The sequence below is a fragment of the Entelurus aequoreus genome, linkage group LG03, assembly GCF_033978785.1.
Source record: "Entelurus aequoreus isolate RoL-2023_Sb linkage group LG03, RoL_Eaeq_v1.1, whole genome shotgun sequence".
Taxonomy (NCBI): Eukaryota; Metazoa; Chordata; class Actinopteri; order Syngnathiformes; family Syngnathidae; genus Entelurus; species Entelurus aequoreus.
Window position 1 is genome coordinate 23424923 of NC_084733.1, and position 21972 is coordinate 23446894.

Consider the following 21972-nt stretch of genomic DNA (forward strand, 5'->3'; position numbering starts at 1 on the left):
GCTCCAGAATGTCAAATATTACCGGGAGCGAGCTAGCAGGGTCCGAGATGTACAAGAGCAGGTCATCCGCATAAAGCGAGACTTTGTGTAGCGTGTCCGACCGGGTGATACCTTTAAAGCCTGCCTCCGCGCGCAGCCAAAGAGCAAGGGGTTCTATCGCAATAGCAAACAGTAATGGAGACAACGGGCAACCTTGTCTAGTGCCTCTTTTAAGAAAAATTGGGGCGGATAGTGTATTATTTGTACGTACCGAAGCTACCGGGGACGAGTACAAAAGTTTAACCCAGAGAATGAAATCCTCATTAAAACCAAACCGACCCATCGCTTCAAATAGATACTCCCATTCAACCCTGTCAAAGGCTTTCTCCGCATCGAGGGATACTACCACCTCCGGGGTCGAGGGGTTTGATAAATTTGATAATAGTTTAATCTGTCGATTATTACTTCGATTAATCGATTAATAATCGGATAAAAGAGACAAACTACAATTCTATCCTTTCCAGTAGTTTATTGAAAAAAAACCCAGCATACTGGCACCATACTTATTTTGATTATTGTTTCTCAGCTGTTTGTACATCTTGCAGTCCATAAATAAAGGTTTATAAAAAATAAAAATAAATAAAAAATATTATAATAAAAAATGGCCTCTGCGCATGCGCATAGCATATATCCAACGAATCGATGACTAAATTAATCGCCGACTATTTTTTATAATCGATTTAATCGATTAAACTAGCTCTGGGACGCCCTACGACTCGTAGGGCGTCCCAGAGCTAGTTTCCCGTAGTACGGACTACCACAGCCCGCTCCTCCTCCCTCCCTCCCGTGCGTAAGATCCGGCCTGGGGGAGAGGGATGAATGTTAATTTCAAAGATGGCGGCGGAGGGAGGAGGGAAGGAGATGAACGAAATTAAAACTCAGTTCACCACCCGGGAAGGCGTCTATAAACTCCTCACTCACTCCGAATACAGCCGTCCGAACAGAGTGCCTTTCAACTCGCAGGGCTCCAACCCTGTCAGAGTCTCCTTCGTCAACGTCAACGACCAGTCGGGCAACGGCGACAGGATCTGTTTTAACGTGGGCCGAGAGCTCTACTTCTACATCTACAAAGGCGTTAGAAAGGTACCCCGTGCCGGCACGCTAACCGTCAGCGGGCACTTTAGTGCCGCTTTTTGTGGATCACATTCGGGGGAAGTTGTCGTCCGGTTGAGCCGGTGTTGGCTTAACTCTGGCAGGTGTGTGACTTTGAAGTAAGCCAGTCGGCTAGTTAGCTTCAGTATTAGCTTACTACTAAGACGAGCTATCGAGACCAAAGGCTACATTCCACTCCCTAGTTGTTCATTTCGTAAATATTTATGTACTGTGTTCGTTTAAGGAGTTGTGTTTGAATGCGTCTCTGGCATTTAGAAGGATTTATTGTGCTAATAAGTTGTGGTGACAAGTGACAGCTCCGGTGTTAAACCGCATTTCGACGCCCCACATTCTGACAGGTGTCTACTTAGCACTGTTTGTATCGATGTGAATGGAATTAAGAAGTTAAAGTACCAATGATTGTCACACACACACTAGGTGTGGTGAAATTAACCTCTGCATTTGACCCATCCCCTTGTTGACCGCACGGGAGGTGAGGGGAGCAGTGAGCAGCAGCGGTGGCCGCGCTCAGGAATCATTTTAGTGATTTAACCTCCAATTCAAACTAGGGCTGGGCGATATGGCCTTTTTTTTAATATCTCAATATTTTTAGGCCAGTGGTTCTTAACGTGGGTTCGATCGAACCCTAGGGGTTCGGTGAGTCGGGTTTGGCGGAGGTCAAGACACACCCAACTCATCGTGTAAATAAAAACTTCTCCCTATCGGCGTATTACGGATACGGCAACAGCAGAAGTCACACTGATTTGCAGGTGTGTAATTTGTTGTGAGTTCATGCACTGTGTTGGTTTTGTTGTTTGAACAAGGTGATGTTCATACACGGTTCATTTTGTGCACCAGTAATAAAACATGGTAACACTTTAGTATGGGGAACATATTCACCATTAATTAGTTGCTTATTAACATGCAAATTAGTAACATATTTTCTCTTAACTAGTCATTATTAAGTACTGTAGGGGACGGCGTGGTGAAGTTGGGAGAGTGGCCGTGCCAGCAATCTGAGGGTTACTGGTTCAATCCCCACCTTCTACCATCCTAGTCACGTCCGTTGTGTCCTTGAGCAAGACATTTCACCCTTGCTCCTGATGGGCCTGGTTAGCGCCGTGCATGGCAGCTCCCGCCATCAGTGTGTGAATGTGTGTGTGTGAATGGGTGAATTTGGAAAATAGTGTCAAAGTGCTTTGAGTTCCTTTAAAAAGGTAGAAAAGTGCTATACAAGTACGACCCATTTACCATTCACCATTACTTATTAATGCTTTATTCGGCATGGCCTTATTATAACCCTAACCCTCTAACCCTGGCCCTAACCCTCTAACCCTAACCCTAACCAAATAACTCTAAATTAAGTCTTTGTTACTTAGAACATGTTCCCCTAGTGTCCAAAAAACTCTAAATTAAGTCTTTGTTACTTAGAATATGTTCCCCATACTAAAGTGTTACCAAAAACATGTAACTTTGTCTTGAATTAAAAAAAAAACATTTTATTTTTCACTAAAGAAGGGTTCGGTGAATGCGCATATGAAACTGGTGGGGTTCGGTACCTCCAACAATGTTAAGAACCACTGTTTTAGGCCATATCGCGATACACGATATATATCTCGATATTTTGCCTTATCCTTGAATGAACACTTGATACATGTAATCACTGCAGTATGATGATTCTATGTGTCTACATTAAAACATTCTTCTTCATACTGCATTAATATATGCTCATTTTGAACTTTCATGCAGAGAGGGAAATCCCAACTAAGTCGATTTAGCAAAACTGTATTTATTAAACAGTTATTAAGCAGTGGCACAAACATTCATGTCATTTCCAAAACAGAACGTGCAAGATTGTCAGAGACATTTTAAAACAAGCTATAAGTGCACTTTTGTGCATGATGACACACAAGATATTTCAATAAGTGTCACATACAAATGAGCTGCATAACAAATAGTACAAACCCCGTTTCCATATGAGTTGGGAAATTGTGTTAGATGTAAATATAAACGGAATACAATAATTTGCAAATCCTTTTTAACCCATATTCAATTGAATGCACTACACGGACAAGATATTTGATGTTCAAACTCATAAACTTTTTTTTTTTTTTGCAAATAATAATTAACTTAGAATTTCATGGCTGCAACACATGCCAAAGTAGTTGGGAAAGGGCATGTTCACCACTGTGTTACATGGCCTTTCCTTTTAACAACACTCAGTAAACGTTTGGGAACTGAGGAGACACATTTTTTAAGCTTCTCAGGAGGAATTCTTTCTCATTCTTGCTTGATGTACAGCTTAAGTTGTTCAACAGTCCGGGGGTCTCCGTTGTGGGATTTTAGGCTTCATAATGCACCACACATTTTCAATGGGAGACAGGTCTGGACTACCGGCAGGCCAGTCTAGTACCCGCACTCTTTTACTATGAAGCCACGTTGATGTAACACATGGCTTGGCATTGTCTTGCTGAAATAAGCAGGGGCGTCCATGGTAACGTTGCTTGGATGGCAACATATGTTGCTTCAAAACCTGTATGTACCTTTCAGCATTAATGGTGCCTTCACAGATCTGTAAGTTATCCATGTCTTGGGCACTAATACACCCCCATACCATCACAGATGCTGGCTTTTCAACTTTGCGCCTATAACAATCCGGATGGTTGTTTTCCTCTTTGGTCCGGAGGACACGACGTCCACAGTTTCCAAAAACAATTTGAAATGTGGACTCGTCAGACCACAGAACACTTTTCCACTTTGTATCAGTCCATCTTAGATGAGCTCAGGCCCAGCAAAGCCGACGGCGTTTCTGGGTGTTGTTGATAAACGGTTTTCGCCTTGCACAGGAGAGTTTTAACTTGCACTTACAGGTGTAGCGACCAACTGTAGTTACTGACAGTGGGTTTCTGAAGTATTCCTGAGCCCATGTGGTGATATCCTTTACATACTGATGTCGCTTGTTGATGCAGTACAGCCTGAGGGATCGAAGGTCACGGGCTTAGCTGCTTACATGCAGTGATTTCTCCAGATTCTCTGAACCCTTTGATGATATTACGGACCGTAGATGGTGAAATCCCTAAATTCCTTGCAATAGCTGGTTGAGAGGTTTTTCTTAAAACTGTTCAACAATTTGCTCACGCATTTGTTGACAAAGTGGTGACCCTCGCCCCATCCTTGTTTGTGAATGACTGAGCATTTCATGGAATCTACTTTTATACCCAATCATGGCACCCTCCTGTTCCCAATTTGCCCGTTCACCTGTGGGATGTTCCAAATAAGTGTTTGATGAGCATTCCTCAACTTTATCAGTATTTATTGCCACCTTTCCCAACTTCTTTGTCACGTGTTGCTGACATCAAATTCTAAAGTTAATGATTATTTGCAACAAAAAAAATGTTTATCAGTTTGAACATCAAATATGTTGTCTTTGTAGCATATTCAACTGAATATGGGTTGAAAATGATTTGCAAATCATTGTATTCTGTTTATATTTACATTTAACAATTTCCTAACTCATATGGAAATGGGGTTTGTATATGTCCTACGGTGTTGATGTGGAAATAGTTGCTTCGGCATTTAGTTGGTGTGGCACCGAACGGAGATGTTGACATGTAAAGACACCTTCCCGCTTGAAGCCAAACCACCGCCAGACGATGGACCCGGTGCTGTTTTTCTTGGGAATTAATTATTGCTCCATTTGTTACCAGATTCGCACCTTCTTTCTCTCGTATTACCACTCAAACCACACCGTTAGCTGTTAGCATCACAGCTAACGTTACCATGTCGCTGTCTGCTCCGCGGGAGAGTGTGACGTTGCTCACGTGACAGTATGTGACGTATGTAAGAAGGTGCGCTTGTTTTAAGTGTCTGTGAGAAGGAGAGACAGGAAAGTGTGAGAAACGCATGCAGTTTAATGCCCCGCAGCTAAAAGCAACTGCCTGAGAACGTATACTCGAATATCACGATATAGTCATTTTCTATATCGCACAGAGACAAACCCGTGATATATCGAGTATATCGATATATCGCCCAGCCCTAATTCCGACCCTTGATGCTGAGTGCCAAGCAGGGAGGTAATGGGTCCCATTTTTATAGTCTCTGGTATGACTTGGCTTGGGTTTGAATTCATGACCTTACGATCTCGGAGCGGACACTCTAACCACAAGGCCACTTAGCAGGCTATCAGTTAGCCAGCTATCTTGCAGCTAAACGGGTTGGGAGGACAAATTATAGCCAATAGTAACATCACTGAATATGCTGCACAAGTTGTGTTTAGGAATTTCTTCTGGCTATATGTTGTCAAAATCAATCCTGGAACCTAATAATTAAGGGGTAAGGTTAAAATGAAATTAAACTAAAAGCTGGAAATGTTATTGGAGCGCAGTTATCGCGATATGTTGTTTGTATTGAGTATACAAGTGGACGACCCGATGTAGTTCGATACAGTCATGGAGCAATATGCAACATTGCAGTGTTATTCAACCATGTGACGTGAGATACAGTCTGATGTGCCGTGGGAGATTATGCAGTTTCACCTATATGGGTTAAAAATATTTTTTCCAAACCAGTAATTAGAATCTGCAAATAATGTGCCGTTGTTGATTGTCGGTGCTGTCTAGAGCTCGACTGAGTAACCATGTTATACCATACCATATCAGTAGGTGGAAGCCGATAGCTAATTGCTTTGTAGATGTCGGGAACACATCGTGTGAGACGACGATGGTTTGTCATGATCATAATATGCAGGCGACAGCGAGAGGCAGCGTGCAGGTAAAAAGGTATCTAATACTTAAACCAAAAATAAACAAAAGGTGAGTGCCCCTAAGAAAAGGCATTGGAGCTTATGGATGGCTATGCAGAACGAAAGTAAAACTAAACTGGTGACAAAGTAAATAAAAACAGAATGCTGGACGACAGCAAAGACTTACAGCGTGTGGAGCAGCGACGGCGTCCACAAAGCACATCCGTACATGACATGACAATCAACAATGTCCACACAAAAAAAGATAACAACTTAAATATTCTTGATTGCTAAAACAAAGCAGGTGCGGGGAATAGCGCTCAAAGGAAGACATGAAACTGCAACAGGAAAAGCCACCGAAATAGGAACGCAAGACAAGAACTAAAACACTACACACGGGAAAACACCTAAAAACTCAAAATAAGTCACAGCGTGATGTGACAGGTGGTGACAGTACACCTATTTTGAGACAAGAGCTACAGTGATGCATGGTTGGTTATGGTTTAAATTCATATCCAACAATTGTGACAACGACTTTTTATTGTCTACTGAGTTTCATTTTTTAATTATTTCTGCTGGTGGTGTGCCTCTGGATTTTTTCAATGAAAAAAAAAAAGCGCCTTGGCTCAAAAAGGTTCAAAAACACTGCTCTATTGTAGCTGTCAAACATTTTTTTATTATGTTCAACATCTTAAGGTCTCAATAAGTAAACGGAAATTAGAATCAGCACCTCAGTGTGATCGGTGCCGTTAATAACATAAATATTATGTACTGTATTCTACTGGATGCCGGAGTTGTGGCAATAAACAGTTTAGTTTCCTTCAACAAGTCGGCTGTCTGCAAAATTGAAGCTGAGACAATGCTGGTCATAGGGCTGCACGATTTTGAGACAAAACCTAATTGCGACCTTTCTCCAAAATTGCGATTGCAAATTGATTTGCGATTTTCAGATTTTATGCATAAAACTGCAAAAAGAAAGAATAAAGGAAGACATGTTACTTTTAGACTGTCAACCAACATTATTCTTGTCTCAAGGTGCCACACATCTTAACAATATGCAATAATTTGCTTTCAAAAGTATTTGGCTTTATGCAGACAGACTTTTGTCTACATTGTGCGCTTAAACTGAAGAAATAACCAATAAAAACTGCACAGTATTTGTAATGTAATGTTATAATGTATAAGTAACCATCTAAAAGGATATAAACTTATTTCTCATTACTGTAGAATTGTTTACCATTGTACTGTAATTGGAACGTAAATAACATTGTAAAATAAACAAACAAATAAAATTGACTAATTTCTGTAAGCAAGAATTTAACCTAAATAAATCTTAAACATATTAAAGTGCATTTTTTCCCCAGTTGGAAAAACTAGGTCAGACATTGTCTTTTTGTTTGTTGCCATCACGTGATCACGGCATTCTTGCTTGTTCGTCCGTGTTGATGGGGTCATATTGCCTATCCAATTTGAAGCTGAAATATTCCCATAATGGGGACAAGTGGCTTTGTAACCATACTTTTTTACTTTTAATTTTTGTTACTTTGCGGCACTTTTCAATAGCAAGGTGCAAGGCTCTCTGTCCTTCCTGTGTGTGCATTCAGCTAATTCTACTGTTAAATAAATGATAAATGGGTTATACTTGTATAGCGCTTTTCTACCTTCAAGGTACTCAAAGCGCTTTGACAGTATTTCCACATTCACCCATTCACACACACATTCACACACTGATGGAGGGAGCTGCCATGCAAGGCGCTACCAGCACCCATCAGGAGCAAGGGTGAAGTGTCTTGCCCAAGGACACAACGGACGTGACTAGGATGGTAGAAGGTGGGGATTGAACCCCAGTAACCAGCAACCCTCCGATTGCTGGCACGGCCACTCTACCAACTTCGCCACGCCCAGGTGCTGAGAGCGATGCATAGAGTGAGACTTCTTTCTCCCCGTTTGAAGCAAGAGACAAAGAAATGTGAGGCTCAACAATTCTGATTGGCGAACATGACTGTCATTCAAGTGACTGGAGGGAAAAAAACTCCCTTACGTTAACACACTAATTAAAACCTCAATGTCGATTAATCGTGCAGCCCTAGTCATCATTATCCAATAAAAGCACAGTCACAGTTGCCACAACTAAATCAAATTGGTATGGTGCACATCTCAAACTATTGTTTTTATTTTTTAAATGGTAGTTTCATGTTTTGATGATGCTTGAAATTCTCCAAAGGTGTTTTCAAGCTTGGAAAAACTCTCAAATGTGCGGTCTTTGTTAACAAAGAGCTCGTAATGTGTGTATTGGTGTACCTATGTTATGTTTCTTAAAAGTGCCTGCAGACAGTGTTTAAACGGTGCAGTTTGAATTGACTTTCATTAGTACACTCCTAGAGTTTGTTCTCGCTTAAGTAGAATCATTCAGTGTCACATGTAGCCGAAGTAGTGGAAACATGCAGACATTTTCATTCTAGCAGTAGTGTAAACTGTAAATAATCAACCAACAGGCTGGACTGTGTCAGGCTGCTCACCATGCTTTTATATAGTATGCCGGTTGCATTTTCCACCATCATGTGTTCCTTATGTGGTCCTAACCACACCCTCTCTTCCCTAGGCGGCTGACCTGAGTAAGCCCATTGACAAGCGCATCTACAAGGGAACCCAGCCCACTTGTCATGACTTCAACCATCTCACTGCAACAGCCGAGAGCGTGTCCCTGCTGGTGGGGTTCTCCGCGGGACAAGTGCAGCTCATCGACCCTATCAAGAAGGAAACAAGCAAGCTCTTTAACGAAGAGGTAGGTCTCCTTAAGTCAAGTTTGACCCTAACGGACGTAATTTTGTAACCTAACCAGTGTTAATTTTGTTGACTAACATTTTTAGGCGTTATTGTGAACAACCCATTTTCCCTTGACGAAATTAGGACGATATCGAATTAAAACAAAATGGCGTTGACCAGAACAATGACGAAATTGACAATTTAGTCAAAGAATTAAGATGAGACAAATGTTGACAGGAAAAATTCAGTCATACACTGAACAAAAATGTAAATGCAACACTTTTGCTTCCATTGTTCATGAGTTGAACTTAAAGATCTAAACTTTTACTATATACACAAAAGACCTATTCCTCTCAAATATTGTTCACAAATCTGTTAAACTCTGTTAGTGAGCAATTCTTCTTTGCCTAGATAATCTATCCCACCTCACCGGTGTGGCATATCAAGATGCTGATTAAACAGCATGATTATTGCACAGGTTTGCCTTTGGCTGCCCACAATAAAAGGCTACTCTGAAATGTGCAGTTTTGCTTTATTAGGGAATTGGGGGTGTCAGAAAAGCAGTCAGTATCTGATGTGACCACCATTTGCCTCACGCAGTGCAACACATCTCCTTCGCATTGAGTTGATCAGGTTGTTGATTGTGGCCTGTGGAATGTTGGTCCACTCCTCTTTAATGGCTGTGCGAAGTTGCTGGATGTAGGAGGGTTGAATATGACGTCACATCCGTTTTTCTTCTTGGTGGCTTTATTCACACAATGGTCAAGCAGCTTGACCATTAAAGCAGGTGAGTGCAGAGTTTGATCAGAAAATGCTGTATTGCTGTTCTGTTCTTCGGTATTCCAATCTTGGAAATAGAGAGATGGGAAGAGCTTTAATGGAGTCCCGAAAGAAGTGGCTCATAAAGGTAATAATTTCAGGAAAATATTAAAGTGCATCAAAGGAAATGGCTCAGTCAATATCACTTTCATCATCTTGTGGAATACAATCAGACCATGCTCGTGTCTGAGATGATCCCTTTGTCAAATGTTTGTTTGAACATTTGATTTGTTAGAGAAACTTTCTGTGATGCAATAGAGTTTATTCTCTACTATATTAGTAGTGTTTGATAGCAGAACTAAAGGTAAAGAAAGGACAATAGATCACATTAGTTTGTGTTCTTTTGTGGTTGGTATGCCTAAATATAAGTACGAAGACCTGCTTGTGCAAATAAACTAGTCCTAGTAATAAATATTGTGATTGCTGGTCCAATCCACCGTATTTGGGTTGTAAATGTTCATAACCGAAACTAAAAGCTTAGTTGTTGTTGTGCAGGAAAACAAGTGCTTTATTCAACACGGATGACCACATTATAGCGTCTTTGGTGATATTTGTTAGCAACAAGAAATCATATATATATATATATATATATATATATATATATATATATATATATATATATATATATATATATATATATATATATATATATATATATATTAATATATATATATATATATATATATATTAATATATATATATATATATATATTAATATATATATATATATATTAATATATATATATATATATATATATATATATATATATATATATATATATATATATAAATATATATATATTAGAGATGAATAAATCTCTCGTAGGCTCAACAGCGTATATTGATTTCGCTCGCAAAGATTCATGCTGAACAGGGACATGTACAGCTAAATAATGAGACACAATATGAACCTCACACCAAAAAATCAACTGCAGACATGAATTGTAGATGAGACTAATATTTATAGCAGGAAATCAACATCAAACAAATGTATTATTTTTCTCATTAGCGTCACGATCACAGCAGCACGGCACTTATGTCAATCAAATAAGTTACTTAGCAATGTACGAATAAGTCAAACTTTGTCTTTCACCGTTTGTTTAATTTGTGGACGCCTCAGATGTAAAGACATGATATGGTGATGATCAATGGTTTAAATAATTAAAATATATATTTTTAAGTGTGTATAAATCCCATTTTAAGTATTTCTTTCATGATCGCTTATATATTTGCCTTTAAACCTTTAGAAATACGGCCAAATCTGCACTGATGCAGATAAATAAACAGTAGCCTAATGGGGCTTAGACCATTGCCTGAAACCCAGAAGTGCCCGGACGGGCCTCTAGGTCACGTGATTGCAACCCACCTATTGGCAGGAACCGGAACTGGAACATGTTGTCGTATACGCCGATTCACAGCATCACAAACATGCTCAATGGGTGACATGTCCTGTGAGTATGCTGATCATGTAAGAACTAGGATGTTTTCAGCTTCCAGGAATTGTGTACAGATCCTTGCAACATGGGGCCGTGCATTGTCATGCTGCAACATGATTAAGATTAAGATTAAAGATTAAAGTACCAATGATTGTCACACACACACTAGATGTGGTGAAATTTGTCCTCTGCATTTGACCCATCCCCTTGGGGAGCAGTGGGCAGCAGCGGCGCCGCGCCCGGGAATCATTTTGGTGATTTAACCCCCAACTCCAACCTTTGATGCTGAGTGCCAAGCAGGGAGGTAATGGGTCCCATTTTTATAGTCTTGGAGGCGATGGTCTTGGGTGAATGGCACAACAATGGGCCTCAGGATCTCATATCTCTTTGCATTCAAATTGCCATCAATAAAATGCACTTGAGTTTGTTGTCCATAACATATGCCTGCCCACATCATAACCCCACCCCACCTCACAATATTGACATCAGCAAATCAGTCTCCCACACGACGCCACACACGCTGTCTGCCATCTGCCCAGAACAGTGAAAACCGGGATCCATCCGTGAACAGAACACCTCTCCAACGTGACAGACGACATCGAATGTAAGCATTTTCCCACTCAAGTCAGTTACGGCAACAAACTGCAGTCAGGTGGAGACCCCGATGAGAACGAAGAGCCGTTTTACTGTTTCACAGTTTGTGCAGAAATTCTTGATTATGCAAGCCAATTGTTGCAGTATCTGTCCGGATGGCTGGTCTCAGACAATCATGGCGGTGCACCTGCTGGATGTGGAGGTCCTGGGCTGGTGTGGTTACACGTGGTCTGAGGTTTCTCTGAAACGCCTTTGGAGTAGTAGAGAAATTAACATTTAATTCACAGTCAACAGTTATGGTGTAAATGTCTGCAGTGAGCATGCAAACTGCACGCTCCCTCAAAACTTGTGACATCTGTGGTATTGTGCTGTTTGATAAAACTGCACATTTCAATGTGGCCTTTTATTGTGGGCAGCCTAAGGCACGTCTGTGCAATAATCATGCTGTTGAATCAGCATCTTGATATGCCACACCTGTGAGGGGAGATAGACTATCTTGGCAAAGAAGAAGTGCTCACTCACACAGATTTGTGAACAATATTTGATAGGAATAGGTCTTTTGTGTATAGAGTAAAAGTTTTAGATCTTTGAGTTCAACTCATGAAAAGTGTTGCGTTTTATATTTTTGTACAGTGTATTAAATCTGTTTTTTTTTCCAGCTGACTGTTTACACTGCAAATAAAATTGTATTTTATCAGACTCTAGTGTAAACGCGCATGTGGCCCCAATGTGGGCTCGACGTCACTTGCAACAAGAAAAACAAAAAAAGTTGACCGCTACTACTACAAAATAAAATAAAAGTTAAGTTTTTACTTGAAAATAAATTAAAGTAATATAATGTATGAATGGATGTATCTAGTGTAATATATTTGTGAGGGTTCTAATCTTTTTGTGGCTGTTAAGTAGAGGAGACACGGACATCAGCTTGGATCGACGTGAGCCTTTTAAAAAAAAAAATTAACTAATTTAAGCAAATGTGCCACAGCGTCAATTCAGGTCCTTCAACAATCCCCTTTTCTTCAGAATCAAAATACATATTCATATATTACATATAGCCTATAATTTGTGCACTATTGACAAGGGATGCACCGAAAATTTGGTAATTTTCCAGAGACTTTGCTCATCAAATGGATATTGTGATAAAATATCCACTTCCAAGGCGACTGCGTCTTTCCCGGCGCACACAAGTGACATAGCTTGCCCAAAGCTGACGAAAAAGTCACATACGGGTTGCTTTCAGCTTGCATTGCGTTTAGACGAATTCACATTTGAAAAGATCAGATTCCAATCGGATTTAAGACTACCTCCTAAAGACGATAGAGCCACATGTCCGAAAATAAATACTTACTTAAAAACAAACTACTTTTGTTGCAGACCAGGATGCCGCGAGCTGAGCCGAGCTTACCCGCCAATATATATACTTGTACAGTTCACTTTAATCGATGTTCACCTGTTCTGTTTAGCTATTAATTGCACAACTTGACAACCCAAAAGACCAGATTTGTCATTTTTCAAACTAACACACAAAGAAAGACAGCTATGTGAGACATAAATATCGGTATCTCCTTCCAGCTCCATATTATCATGGATCAATGGCCAATGTTTAGATATTATTTTAACAGTCTTGGTTGGCGTTAGACTCTTTCTTCTTTAGTATGGTGCAGAATAGCATTACTATACGCCAAGTTGATGACACCCTTGGTCATGTTTCTGATTATTTACTTATTTAATTCAATAAGATCAGCTGCTCCTCCTTAGTACTGTCCTTCACACTTAATTTCTTTGTTCCCATGGTTGGAAAAACAAAGTTATGTCGATCTTTAGCTATAAGGTAATGCTGGCAAATAAGACCAGATGTTTTCACTGTGACATTTGTTATACCAATTAATGGCTGAGATGATTGTATCTCAAATATTTGCTTGCAACTTAAAGCATACCAATTAGCCCAGAGAGCTCTTATCTCAAAGCACTCTGAAATTGAGGCACTTTTATGTTAAGGCACCACTGTACTTACATGTGTACTGCCATATTGAAATAGCCTTTTAGGATTGAGCAGTGTTTGAATCCTGCACAAAATGTGAAATGAAAAGAAGGCAGCTTTTGTTATGACATAATTTCCCTTCTATTGTCCTTTACATTCATTATAGACAGGTGGCCACAATAAGCAGGTTGACATGGCGGAATGAGACAGCGAGAGTAGAAAGCTGCTGCTGAAAAAACTAAACAAAAAACTAAAACGAGTAAACCGTTGAAAATTACAACTAACCACAAATTTGCACTGATGGAGTATAGCGAGACACAGTACAGCACATAGACAAAATAAATCTGATCGACCTTTAGAATAAAACACTTGTGTTTAAAAATAAATTACTCACCCATGTTAAAAGCACAAAAATCAGGAAATATAGACAAATCCAAGCAAGTCCGCCTTTCTTCTCCCTCCAGTTGGATTGTATGTTGTTGAATTTATCTCAAATACCAATTCTATTCCGCAAATGTGCACGTTTTCACCGCTTGAACTTTGTGCGTCGTCACTGTTACTGTCTGGCAGAGCAAAGCCGCAATCTGCAGCAGCCGGTCAGTGTTGGAGAACGCAGCAATCTCCAAGCTCAGCCGCAACGCAAATGCACCCAGTGGAATTTAAAACTACTCTATGATGCAAATGAAGTGGCCGCGTCAAATAGGTGGCCGTTATAAACAATGTTTATACAGTGCATCCAGAAAGTAGTCACAGTGCTTCACAATTTCCAAATTGTATGTTACAGCCTTATTCCAAAATAGAATACATTCATTTTTGTCCTCCAAATTTTACACACAATATCCCATGACAATGTGAAATTGTTTTAGATATTTTTACAAGTTTATTAAAAATAAGAAATCATATGTACATAAGTATATTTACAGCCTTTGCCAAGAAGCTCAAAAGTCAGCTCATGGGCATCCTCTTTCAACTGATCATCCTTAAGATGTTTCCACAGCTTTAATTGGAGTCAACCTGTGGTAAATTCAGTTGGTTGGACATGATTTGGAAAGGCACACACCTGTGTATATATAAGGTCCCACATTTGACAGTGCATGGCAGAGTACAAACCAAGAATGAAGTCGAAGGAATTGTCTCAAGGGACATTTCTGGGGAAGGGTGCGGAAAAATATCTGCTGCCTTGAAGGTCCCAATGAGTGCAGTGGCCTCCAACATCCGTCATGCTTTCTTAGTGCACTGTATAACATTACTTTTCTCTGTTGGTGAAATTTTTGTTGCTGCTGTTTCACTTGTACCCTAACTGAGACATGGCTAAGCTTTGATTTGTAATGCTATCATACTGACATTGTTTCACTCTTCCTTGCCAGAGACTAATAGACAAGTCCAGGGTCACATGTGTGAAGTGGGTACCGGGCTCTGAGAACCTCTTCCTGGTGTCGCACGCCAGTGGGAACATGTACCTGTACAACGTGGAACACACGTGTGGTACTACGGCGCCCCACTACCAGCTGCTCAAACAGGGTGAGAACTACTCCGTACACACCTGTAAGAGCAAATCCACACGGAACCCCCTCCTCAAATGGACAGTCGGCGAGGGCGCCCTTAATGAATTTGCCTTCTCGCCGGATGGCAAGTTCCTTGCATGCGTCAGCCAGGACGGCTTCCTGCGGGTGTTCAACTTTGACGCTGTGGAGCTCCATGGCACCATGAAGAGCTACTTTGGCGGCCTGCTGTGCGTGTGCTGGAGCCCTGATGGCAAGTATATTGTTGCGGGCGGCGAGGACGACCTCGTGACCGTGTGGTCGTTCTTGGATTGTCGTGTCATCGCCCGGGGTCACGGCCATAAGTCGTGGGTGAGCGTGGTGGCGTTTGACCACTACACTACAAGCGTGGAAGAGAGCGACCCGCTGGAGTTCAGTGGCAGCGACGAGGACTTCCAGGATCAGATGATCAACTTTGGCCGGGACCGGGCCAACAGCACGCAGTCGCGCCTCTCTAAGCGCAACTCCACGGACAGCCGGCCTGTCAGCGTCACGTACCGCTTCGGCTCAGTGGGCCAGGACACTCAACTGTGCCTGTGGGATCTCACTGAGGACATCCTTTTTCCTCATCTTCCACTCTCACGGACACGGACGCACACTAACGTGATGAACGCTACCAGCCCGCCGGCAGGGGCCACCGTACTCGCCAACACCTCTAGTAACGTTACCAATGGAAACAACAGCGGTGCCAGTACACCTGGCGTGAACTCTGTCTCTACTACATTACCACGCTCTAACAGCCTGCCCCATTCCACCAGCGCCACCCCCGCCTACCGCCGCCACCACAATAACAACAACAGCAACAAACAACAGCAACAAGGTGGGGAGCGGCGGTGGCAGCATCATGGACAGCGCCATCGCCACGGGCGTGAGCAAGTTTGCCACGCTCTCACTCCACGACCGTAAGGAGCGTCACCACGAGAAGGACCACAAGCGCAACCACAGCATGGGACACATCAGCAGCAAGAGCAGCGACAAGCTCAACCTGCTGACAAAGAGCAAAACGGACGCCGCCAAGACGCTGGGCACGCTGCTGTGCCCGCGCATGGAGGATGTGCCACTGCTCGAGCCCCTAATCTGTAAAAAGATAGCACACGAGCGACTGACTGTACTCATATTTTTAGAGGACTGTTTAGTGACTGCTTGTCAGGAGGGATTTATTTGCACATGGGCACGGCCAGGCAAAGTGGTAAGTTCTTTTTAACGGAGGGGCAAGTAAAACTCTCAAATGTCCAAGCTGGTGGTGGGTTGCAAATCGACACGCCAGACGTCAGCTGAGTAGCAAAAGTTAGCTGTGAGGTTTAGATGAGTCACATATCACATCCTATTTTTTCCACTTGCCAAACAAGAATACATTACCAGGAGGGTTTTCTTTTTGGGGAGGAAGAGCTTATCTTTCATAATGCATCCATCCATCATCTCTCGGTGCAACGTAGCACATTTCTGCTTCTTTGCAAATCAAACAATCGTTCTATGCTCACACCTTTATTCAGTAATCATTCATCAGTTGGTCGTCACCTGAAAAAGCAAGTAACCATAAACACGGTGATACAGAATTTTTTTCCCCCCAAAATGATACAAATTTACAGTGGACAATGCATTTGTTTTAATGACAAGCGAGGCATAATTTAGAAATATTTTTACAAAATAAAATATTGCATACATTTAATAATGAAAAATTATATTTTGATACCAGCATTTTGGCCAATTTATCCAAATTAAGAAATGCTTAAAACAGTACTTTGGAATGTGAACCATTTTCAAAACTTTTTTTGGGCATCGATAAAAATATGTGCAATATGGTGATAATCCAATTGGGTGACATTTTTTGTTTTGTATGAGTAAATTTCTTCCAAAGTCAGAAACTGTTATTTCCTTTTCTTTCTTCCTTTGTGAAATCCCCAAACTATTGCATTCATCTTGGCTATTGCTGTAAATCAGAGGAAGAAGTGGAACCTCAAGTTCGACACAGTCTGTTTTGTGATACCGACGGTCAAGTTCAAGACCATTTTTCCACAGGGATCAATTCTAAAAAAATAATCTGTTCATGGGTTTAAACATCACCATCGTAACGGAAGGGACTATTTAGGTCAGAGGTCTTCAACAGGGGGTCCACTACCCCTAGGGGCAGAGGTGTTGATCGTGTTTTCATTGAGTGCCACATCGCAGTTATGGCTGCCCTTGGAGGGTTGCTTGTAACTGTGAAAAGTTTATGCATACAAATATATAGGGATTCCCCTCATATTATTATACAATTGCCTATGCATCTGATTATAATCTTTTCATTTTGCAGTAAAAACTCGCAGCTCAGTTGCCACAATTTTACCGTAAAATTGACAAGTGTTTTTTCCTGCCATATTACTGCAAATGGAAAAATGGTACTATTTTTTTACAGTGATTTCTGGCAACTGAGCTGCCATTTTTTGAACCATAAAATCTATTGTAATTTCGACAGTGTACAATTTGATGGATAACTTACTTTGAAATCATAAGTCAAGCAAATATTATTATTACCAGTACTATTTTTATGTTAATAAAAAAAAGTTTAAAATTTGTGATAGTATTATATTTGTTGCATTATTAGGTAATATTGAAGTTTGAAAGACATGCAATTGCATGCATTTCATGTATTTTTTTTTTCTATCAAACTGGAGGGAATACATTTATTGGGAAAAGATCAAGTACTTCATTGATGCTATTATTTCAGGGCTTTCACAGGCCACATGAATTGATGTTGCGGGCCAGATCTAGCCCCCGGGCCTTAAGTTTGACACCTGTGCCTCAGGGGGTGCTCAGAGGTACTGCAGGGGAGTCATGATATTTTATGTTTATTTACTTTTTCTAAAATATATTTCTTTGTAGTCCCACCAGAAATTTTCCATACAATTTAAATGCCTTTACATACACATTAATTTATAAATGGTAGTGGAATGGCTACCCTAGTTATTGTACCGTGCAAGTCTTAAAAAAAAAACAGCCTAGAAAATGTTGAAGACCCCTGATTTAGGTAGCATTTTTGGCTATCATCTGGTGTTGTCAATATTGTTAACCTGGCATTACTGTGAGCCACAGCTTACTTTTCTATGTACATTAGCCATGTTGTACTGAGCAGCCAGGACAGACGTGTAACCGGTTTCCTATGTTTCTCACACAAGTTCCGTTTCTGTTTGTGTGGTTATCACATTTTTGCCATCAGAGCTGAAGATGGGTTGTTTTTACTTAACTTTCAGACGAAATTTTTTCGAGTCGAACTCCAATTTGTACTTTTTAAGTACGCTATATATTGCGGCCTTAGTTTAAAGGTTCCACTTTTTGTTTTTAGCCTTGAGAAGTCTACCGGTACATGAATTACTGTAACATCTTACCTTTAATTTCTTTCGGAAGGAATCCTTTGTAAACTGACTGCTAATTTTTAAGCAGGGCTGTCCAATATTTTTCCAGCGAGGGGTGCGTACAGAGAAATTGAAAGATCCCTAGGGCCACTTTTATACATTTGATACATTAGAGATGCTAAATGGTAATTAAGGTTATGCTAAGCTATCTGAAAAAAGTAACCATGTCTTTGTTATATGTGACAAAGCTAAATATTGTAATACACCGTCGTCCCCCACCATGTCACGTGGGCGGCCGTGCCAGCGACTTGAGGGTTCCAGGTACGATCCCCGCTTCTGCCATCCTAGTCACTTTACCCACCTTCTCCCAGTGCCACATACGCTAGTTTAAATCTAGCTTAAAGAGATAGATGATGGGTTTCACTTTGAGTCTCTAGAGAAAAGTGCTATATAAACATAATTAACTTCATGTCACGTTTCAAAGTTTGCAGCTTTTGTCTTGCATATTCTACTTATTTTTGGCCAATTTTAAGCATACAAGTGAACTAAAAATAGCAATATTACAGTCACATTTGCCAATAGATGAGACCAAACCAACCAGAGAACGCTGTTCAGTATCGTGGCCACTGATAGGCTCAGTCTCAGGCAGCATTACTATATTAGATTAGTGTATTAGTCACTAAAGGGTGTTCTATCATGTCTAGAGGGCTCTCATAATGTGGACAACAGTATTTAGAAGGTCGTAAACCGTTTCTTTTAGCTCCAGCTAAGAAAATATTGTACTTATAATTACTATTACCTTGTGGAAATAAATGTTCCCTGTAACCAGTTAACGGTGATAAACAAGGGATTACTGTATATCATAATAATGAATTTATTTTGTATTTGTGGCAGCCCGCTATGAAAGAAAAATGAACACTACCTGTTTGCACTTCCTTTTAAACACATTGTGACTGTGAATGTAGCTTGCTGTAAAACTCTGTCCAATAGGTGGCGGTAGGCATCATAACTGGGCTTCTTGACACACTCATACGTACCTGGGGCCTCATGAAAATAGAATAAATAAAAATTCAGATGTATTAGTTCGCATGCACAAATCCAAGAACATTTCTTTGTTGCATCGCAATCAACTTGGAATCCGCGGCACCCATGTGCGTGGCTTGGCACCACAGACTCCCCCCCCCCCACCCCCCCTTATAAATATGCAAATCATATTGAAAATAGCCATGTGCTTGAGCTTGGCACTGTCAGACCAATCAGGTCGGTAGGAGGTGCTTCTTCCTCGTATTTGGAGTAAACGGCAGAGCAATTGTCAGACAGCCTGTGTCTCTGAGAACAAATGGGAGTTGCCTTGAAGCGGCGCTCATTTCCACGTCAAGGGCTTTGATACATCTCATATTTGTCGTGAAAGACGGCGTACGCCAGGTTTTTGTGCGTACGCAAGCTTGTTACATGAGGGCTCTTGTCTGCCAGAGAATAAGATGACACAGGAGGGATCAGTGTTGCCAACTTAGCGAGTATTCAGACCCCAGCTACCATTTTTTTTTTTTGGCGTCTAACATGTCTCGCTTTTCTCAACGAGCAGCATGTGCCGCCGTGGGCCGCTATACCCCATCATCCGTCTTCCTTCTGACGTTTTTTGAAAATCGACTTTTTAAAAAATCGACACATTTTTAAACATTTGTTTTGCTTTTCATGCTTTTACTTACCTCCGCAACATAATTCCTCTCTCCTACAGTGTCTGTTAGTTACATGCGCCATGGCAATATATGCAAATTAGACAGACATCATTTAGTCATTGCAGTCCCGTGGGAAACACTAAAGGATCAATAAGAAGCCAAAATTGACCCACACTTTGGATACCCCTGTCTTAAAGTTGAATGTGTAGTGAAGCCCTGGCAGCTTTAAATTAGAAATCCAATACAAAATAATGAAAATAAGGCAAATAATTGTTTAAAAGACATCCGTGATAAATTACTTATTTTGCAACAGTTGTTTTTGTCGCTTCATCCTTTTTCTCTTGTTTTTTGTTTTTGTTTTCTTTTTTTGCTGCACTTTGTGACAACCGATTTTTTTGTTCCTTCCCAAATGCAAATCTCCTTGTTTTCCTTTTTCCAGGGTTTATTGTCCTCCCAAAACCAAGCCAGCTCTCCCAGCGGAACAGTAGTATAGCCACAATATTTTCTGCTGCTAAAGAAAACCCTGCAAGCCACAGTCTGATGCTGCTCTTCACCCCTGCAAGCATTGCAAGTTTTTCCTTTCCTTTTTCTATTTTTTTTAATTTATTCTTTTTTCAAAAAATCCCCCTTCCTCTTCTTTTGTTAACAGCTTTTTTGTCTTATCACTCACTCGACCTTAGAAGAATGCACCAAAAGATAACTGTTGTTTTACTCATTTTAGATAGTTATTTTTTCTTAATTGTATTTCTGTATAAAGATAAAGCTAAGATACAAAGCAGACACATTGGATAGTTTCATAACACATGTAACCTTTTTAAAAAAGAAAAACAACTACTGTTGTAGCATAGACTCTGCTCAGGGTTACTTGCTTATTAACATGTAGTGAAGCTATCTTCTTTTCATGTGGGAATGTTGCATTCCTTAATTGTCATCAGTTAAAAATACCCGTTTTTTTGCACTGATTTAAAAAAAAAAAAAAATTCTCTATTGGAACAACAAAAAAGAGGACCGCTTGCCTTGTTGCACTTGGCAACGTCCTCATTTCCCTCCCTAAAAAATCTGAAAAACTATATGCTGCAATCATCATAGTCTTTTTAAAAGAGAGCGTTTGCACTTCACTGAGTTTGAAGAAAAAAAATGGCTTTACGTGTTTTTGGTGTGCTCACAACTCGCAGATGGCTAATACAGCAGAAAAGTATGAAATCCTTCTATCTATTGAGCATTTATTTTAATATTTTTTTCCAGATTGAAATCTGCTTTGTATCATTCTGTGTATATTGTAATTAACAGATTTGATGAGGGGGGGTTGGGGGGCGGGGGGGTGTCAGAGCAAGCTTACCATTTCTCTTGTTGAAGTTTTGTCATTAATAGTTATATTTCTAAAGCCTAAAGTATACATAATAATATTAAAAATAATCTTGAATACATGGTTTTCTTCTGTCTTTTACGTCCTGTGTTTGTCCCTGCTGTATTTACTGGTCTCTTTTTCAACAAGGGTGGAAAAATCCCAAAACCCCAAATTAAATAAGATCTGAAAATGATAGGAAAAAAATTAATACAAAGTAGTGTTCCTAAAAAAAACCCCATCATATATATATATATATATATAATATATACATATTATGTGAAAAATAATTTACAAATGTTAGTATATTCACTGTTGCTGTATGTCCTGGTTCACTTTCAAAAACGATACTCCCCAATAAAATTAGAATATTAAATAATAATTAGCTCTTCATAAAATCATAAAATATCCATATTTTTCATTTCTTGTATTTGTTCAATTAAAATGTATTAGAAATATTAATAACCTTATTACTTAAATATGTAAAAATCTGAACCTTGTGACTCAAAACTTTTTTTTAAAGAAATGTTCAAGTTTGTTGTAGATATAAATCCATTTTTATTTGTATATTTTTAACAAACCTCTATTTTAAATTTACAATAGTGTT

General features: G+C 40.1%; 1 protein-coding gene across 1 annotated transcript; it reads left to right on the top strand.

Moving 5' to 3' along the window:
* Window positions 1–822: 822 nt before the first annotated feature.
* On the top strand, window positions 823–21352 carry wdr20a (WD repeat domain 20a). The gene is given in 5 exon segments (XM_062041494.1): window positions 823–1122; window positions 8475–8657; window positions 14836–15834; window positions 15836–16198; window positions 20460–21352. Coding segments are annotated over 5 exon segments (1863 nt in total). The 5' UTR covers window positions 823–858; the 3' UTR covers window positions 20514–21352.
* Window positions 21353–21972: the final 620 nt, after the last annotated feature.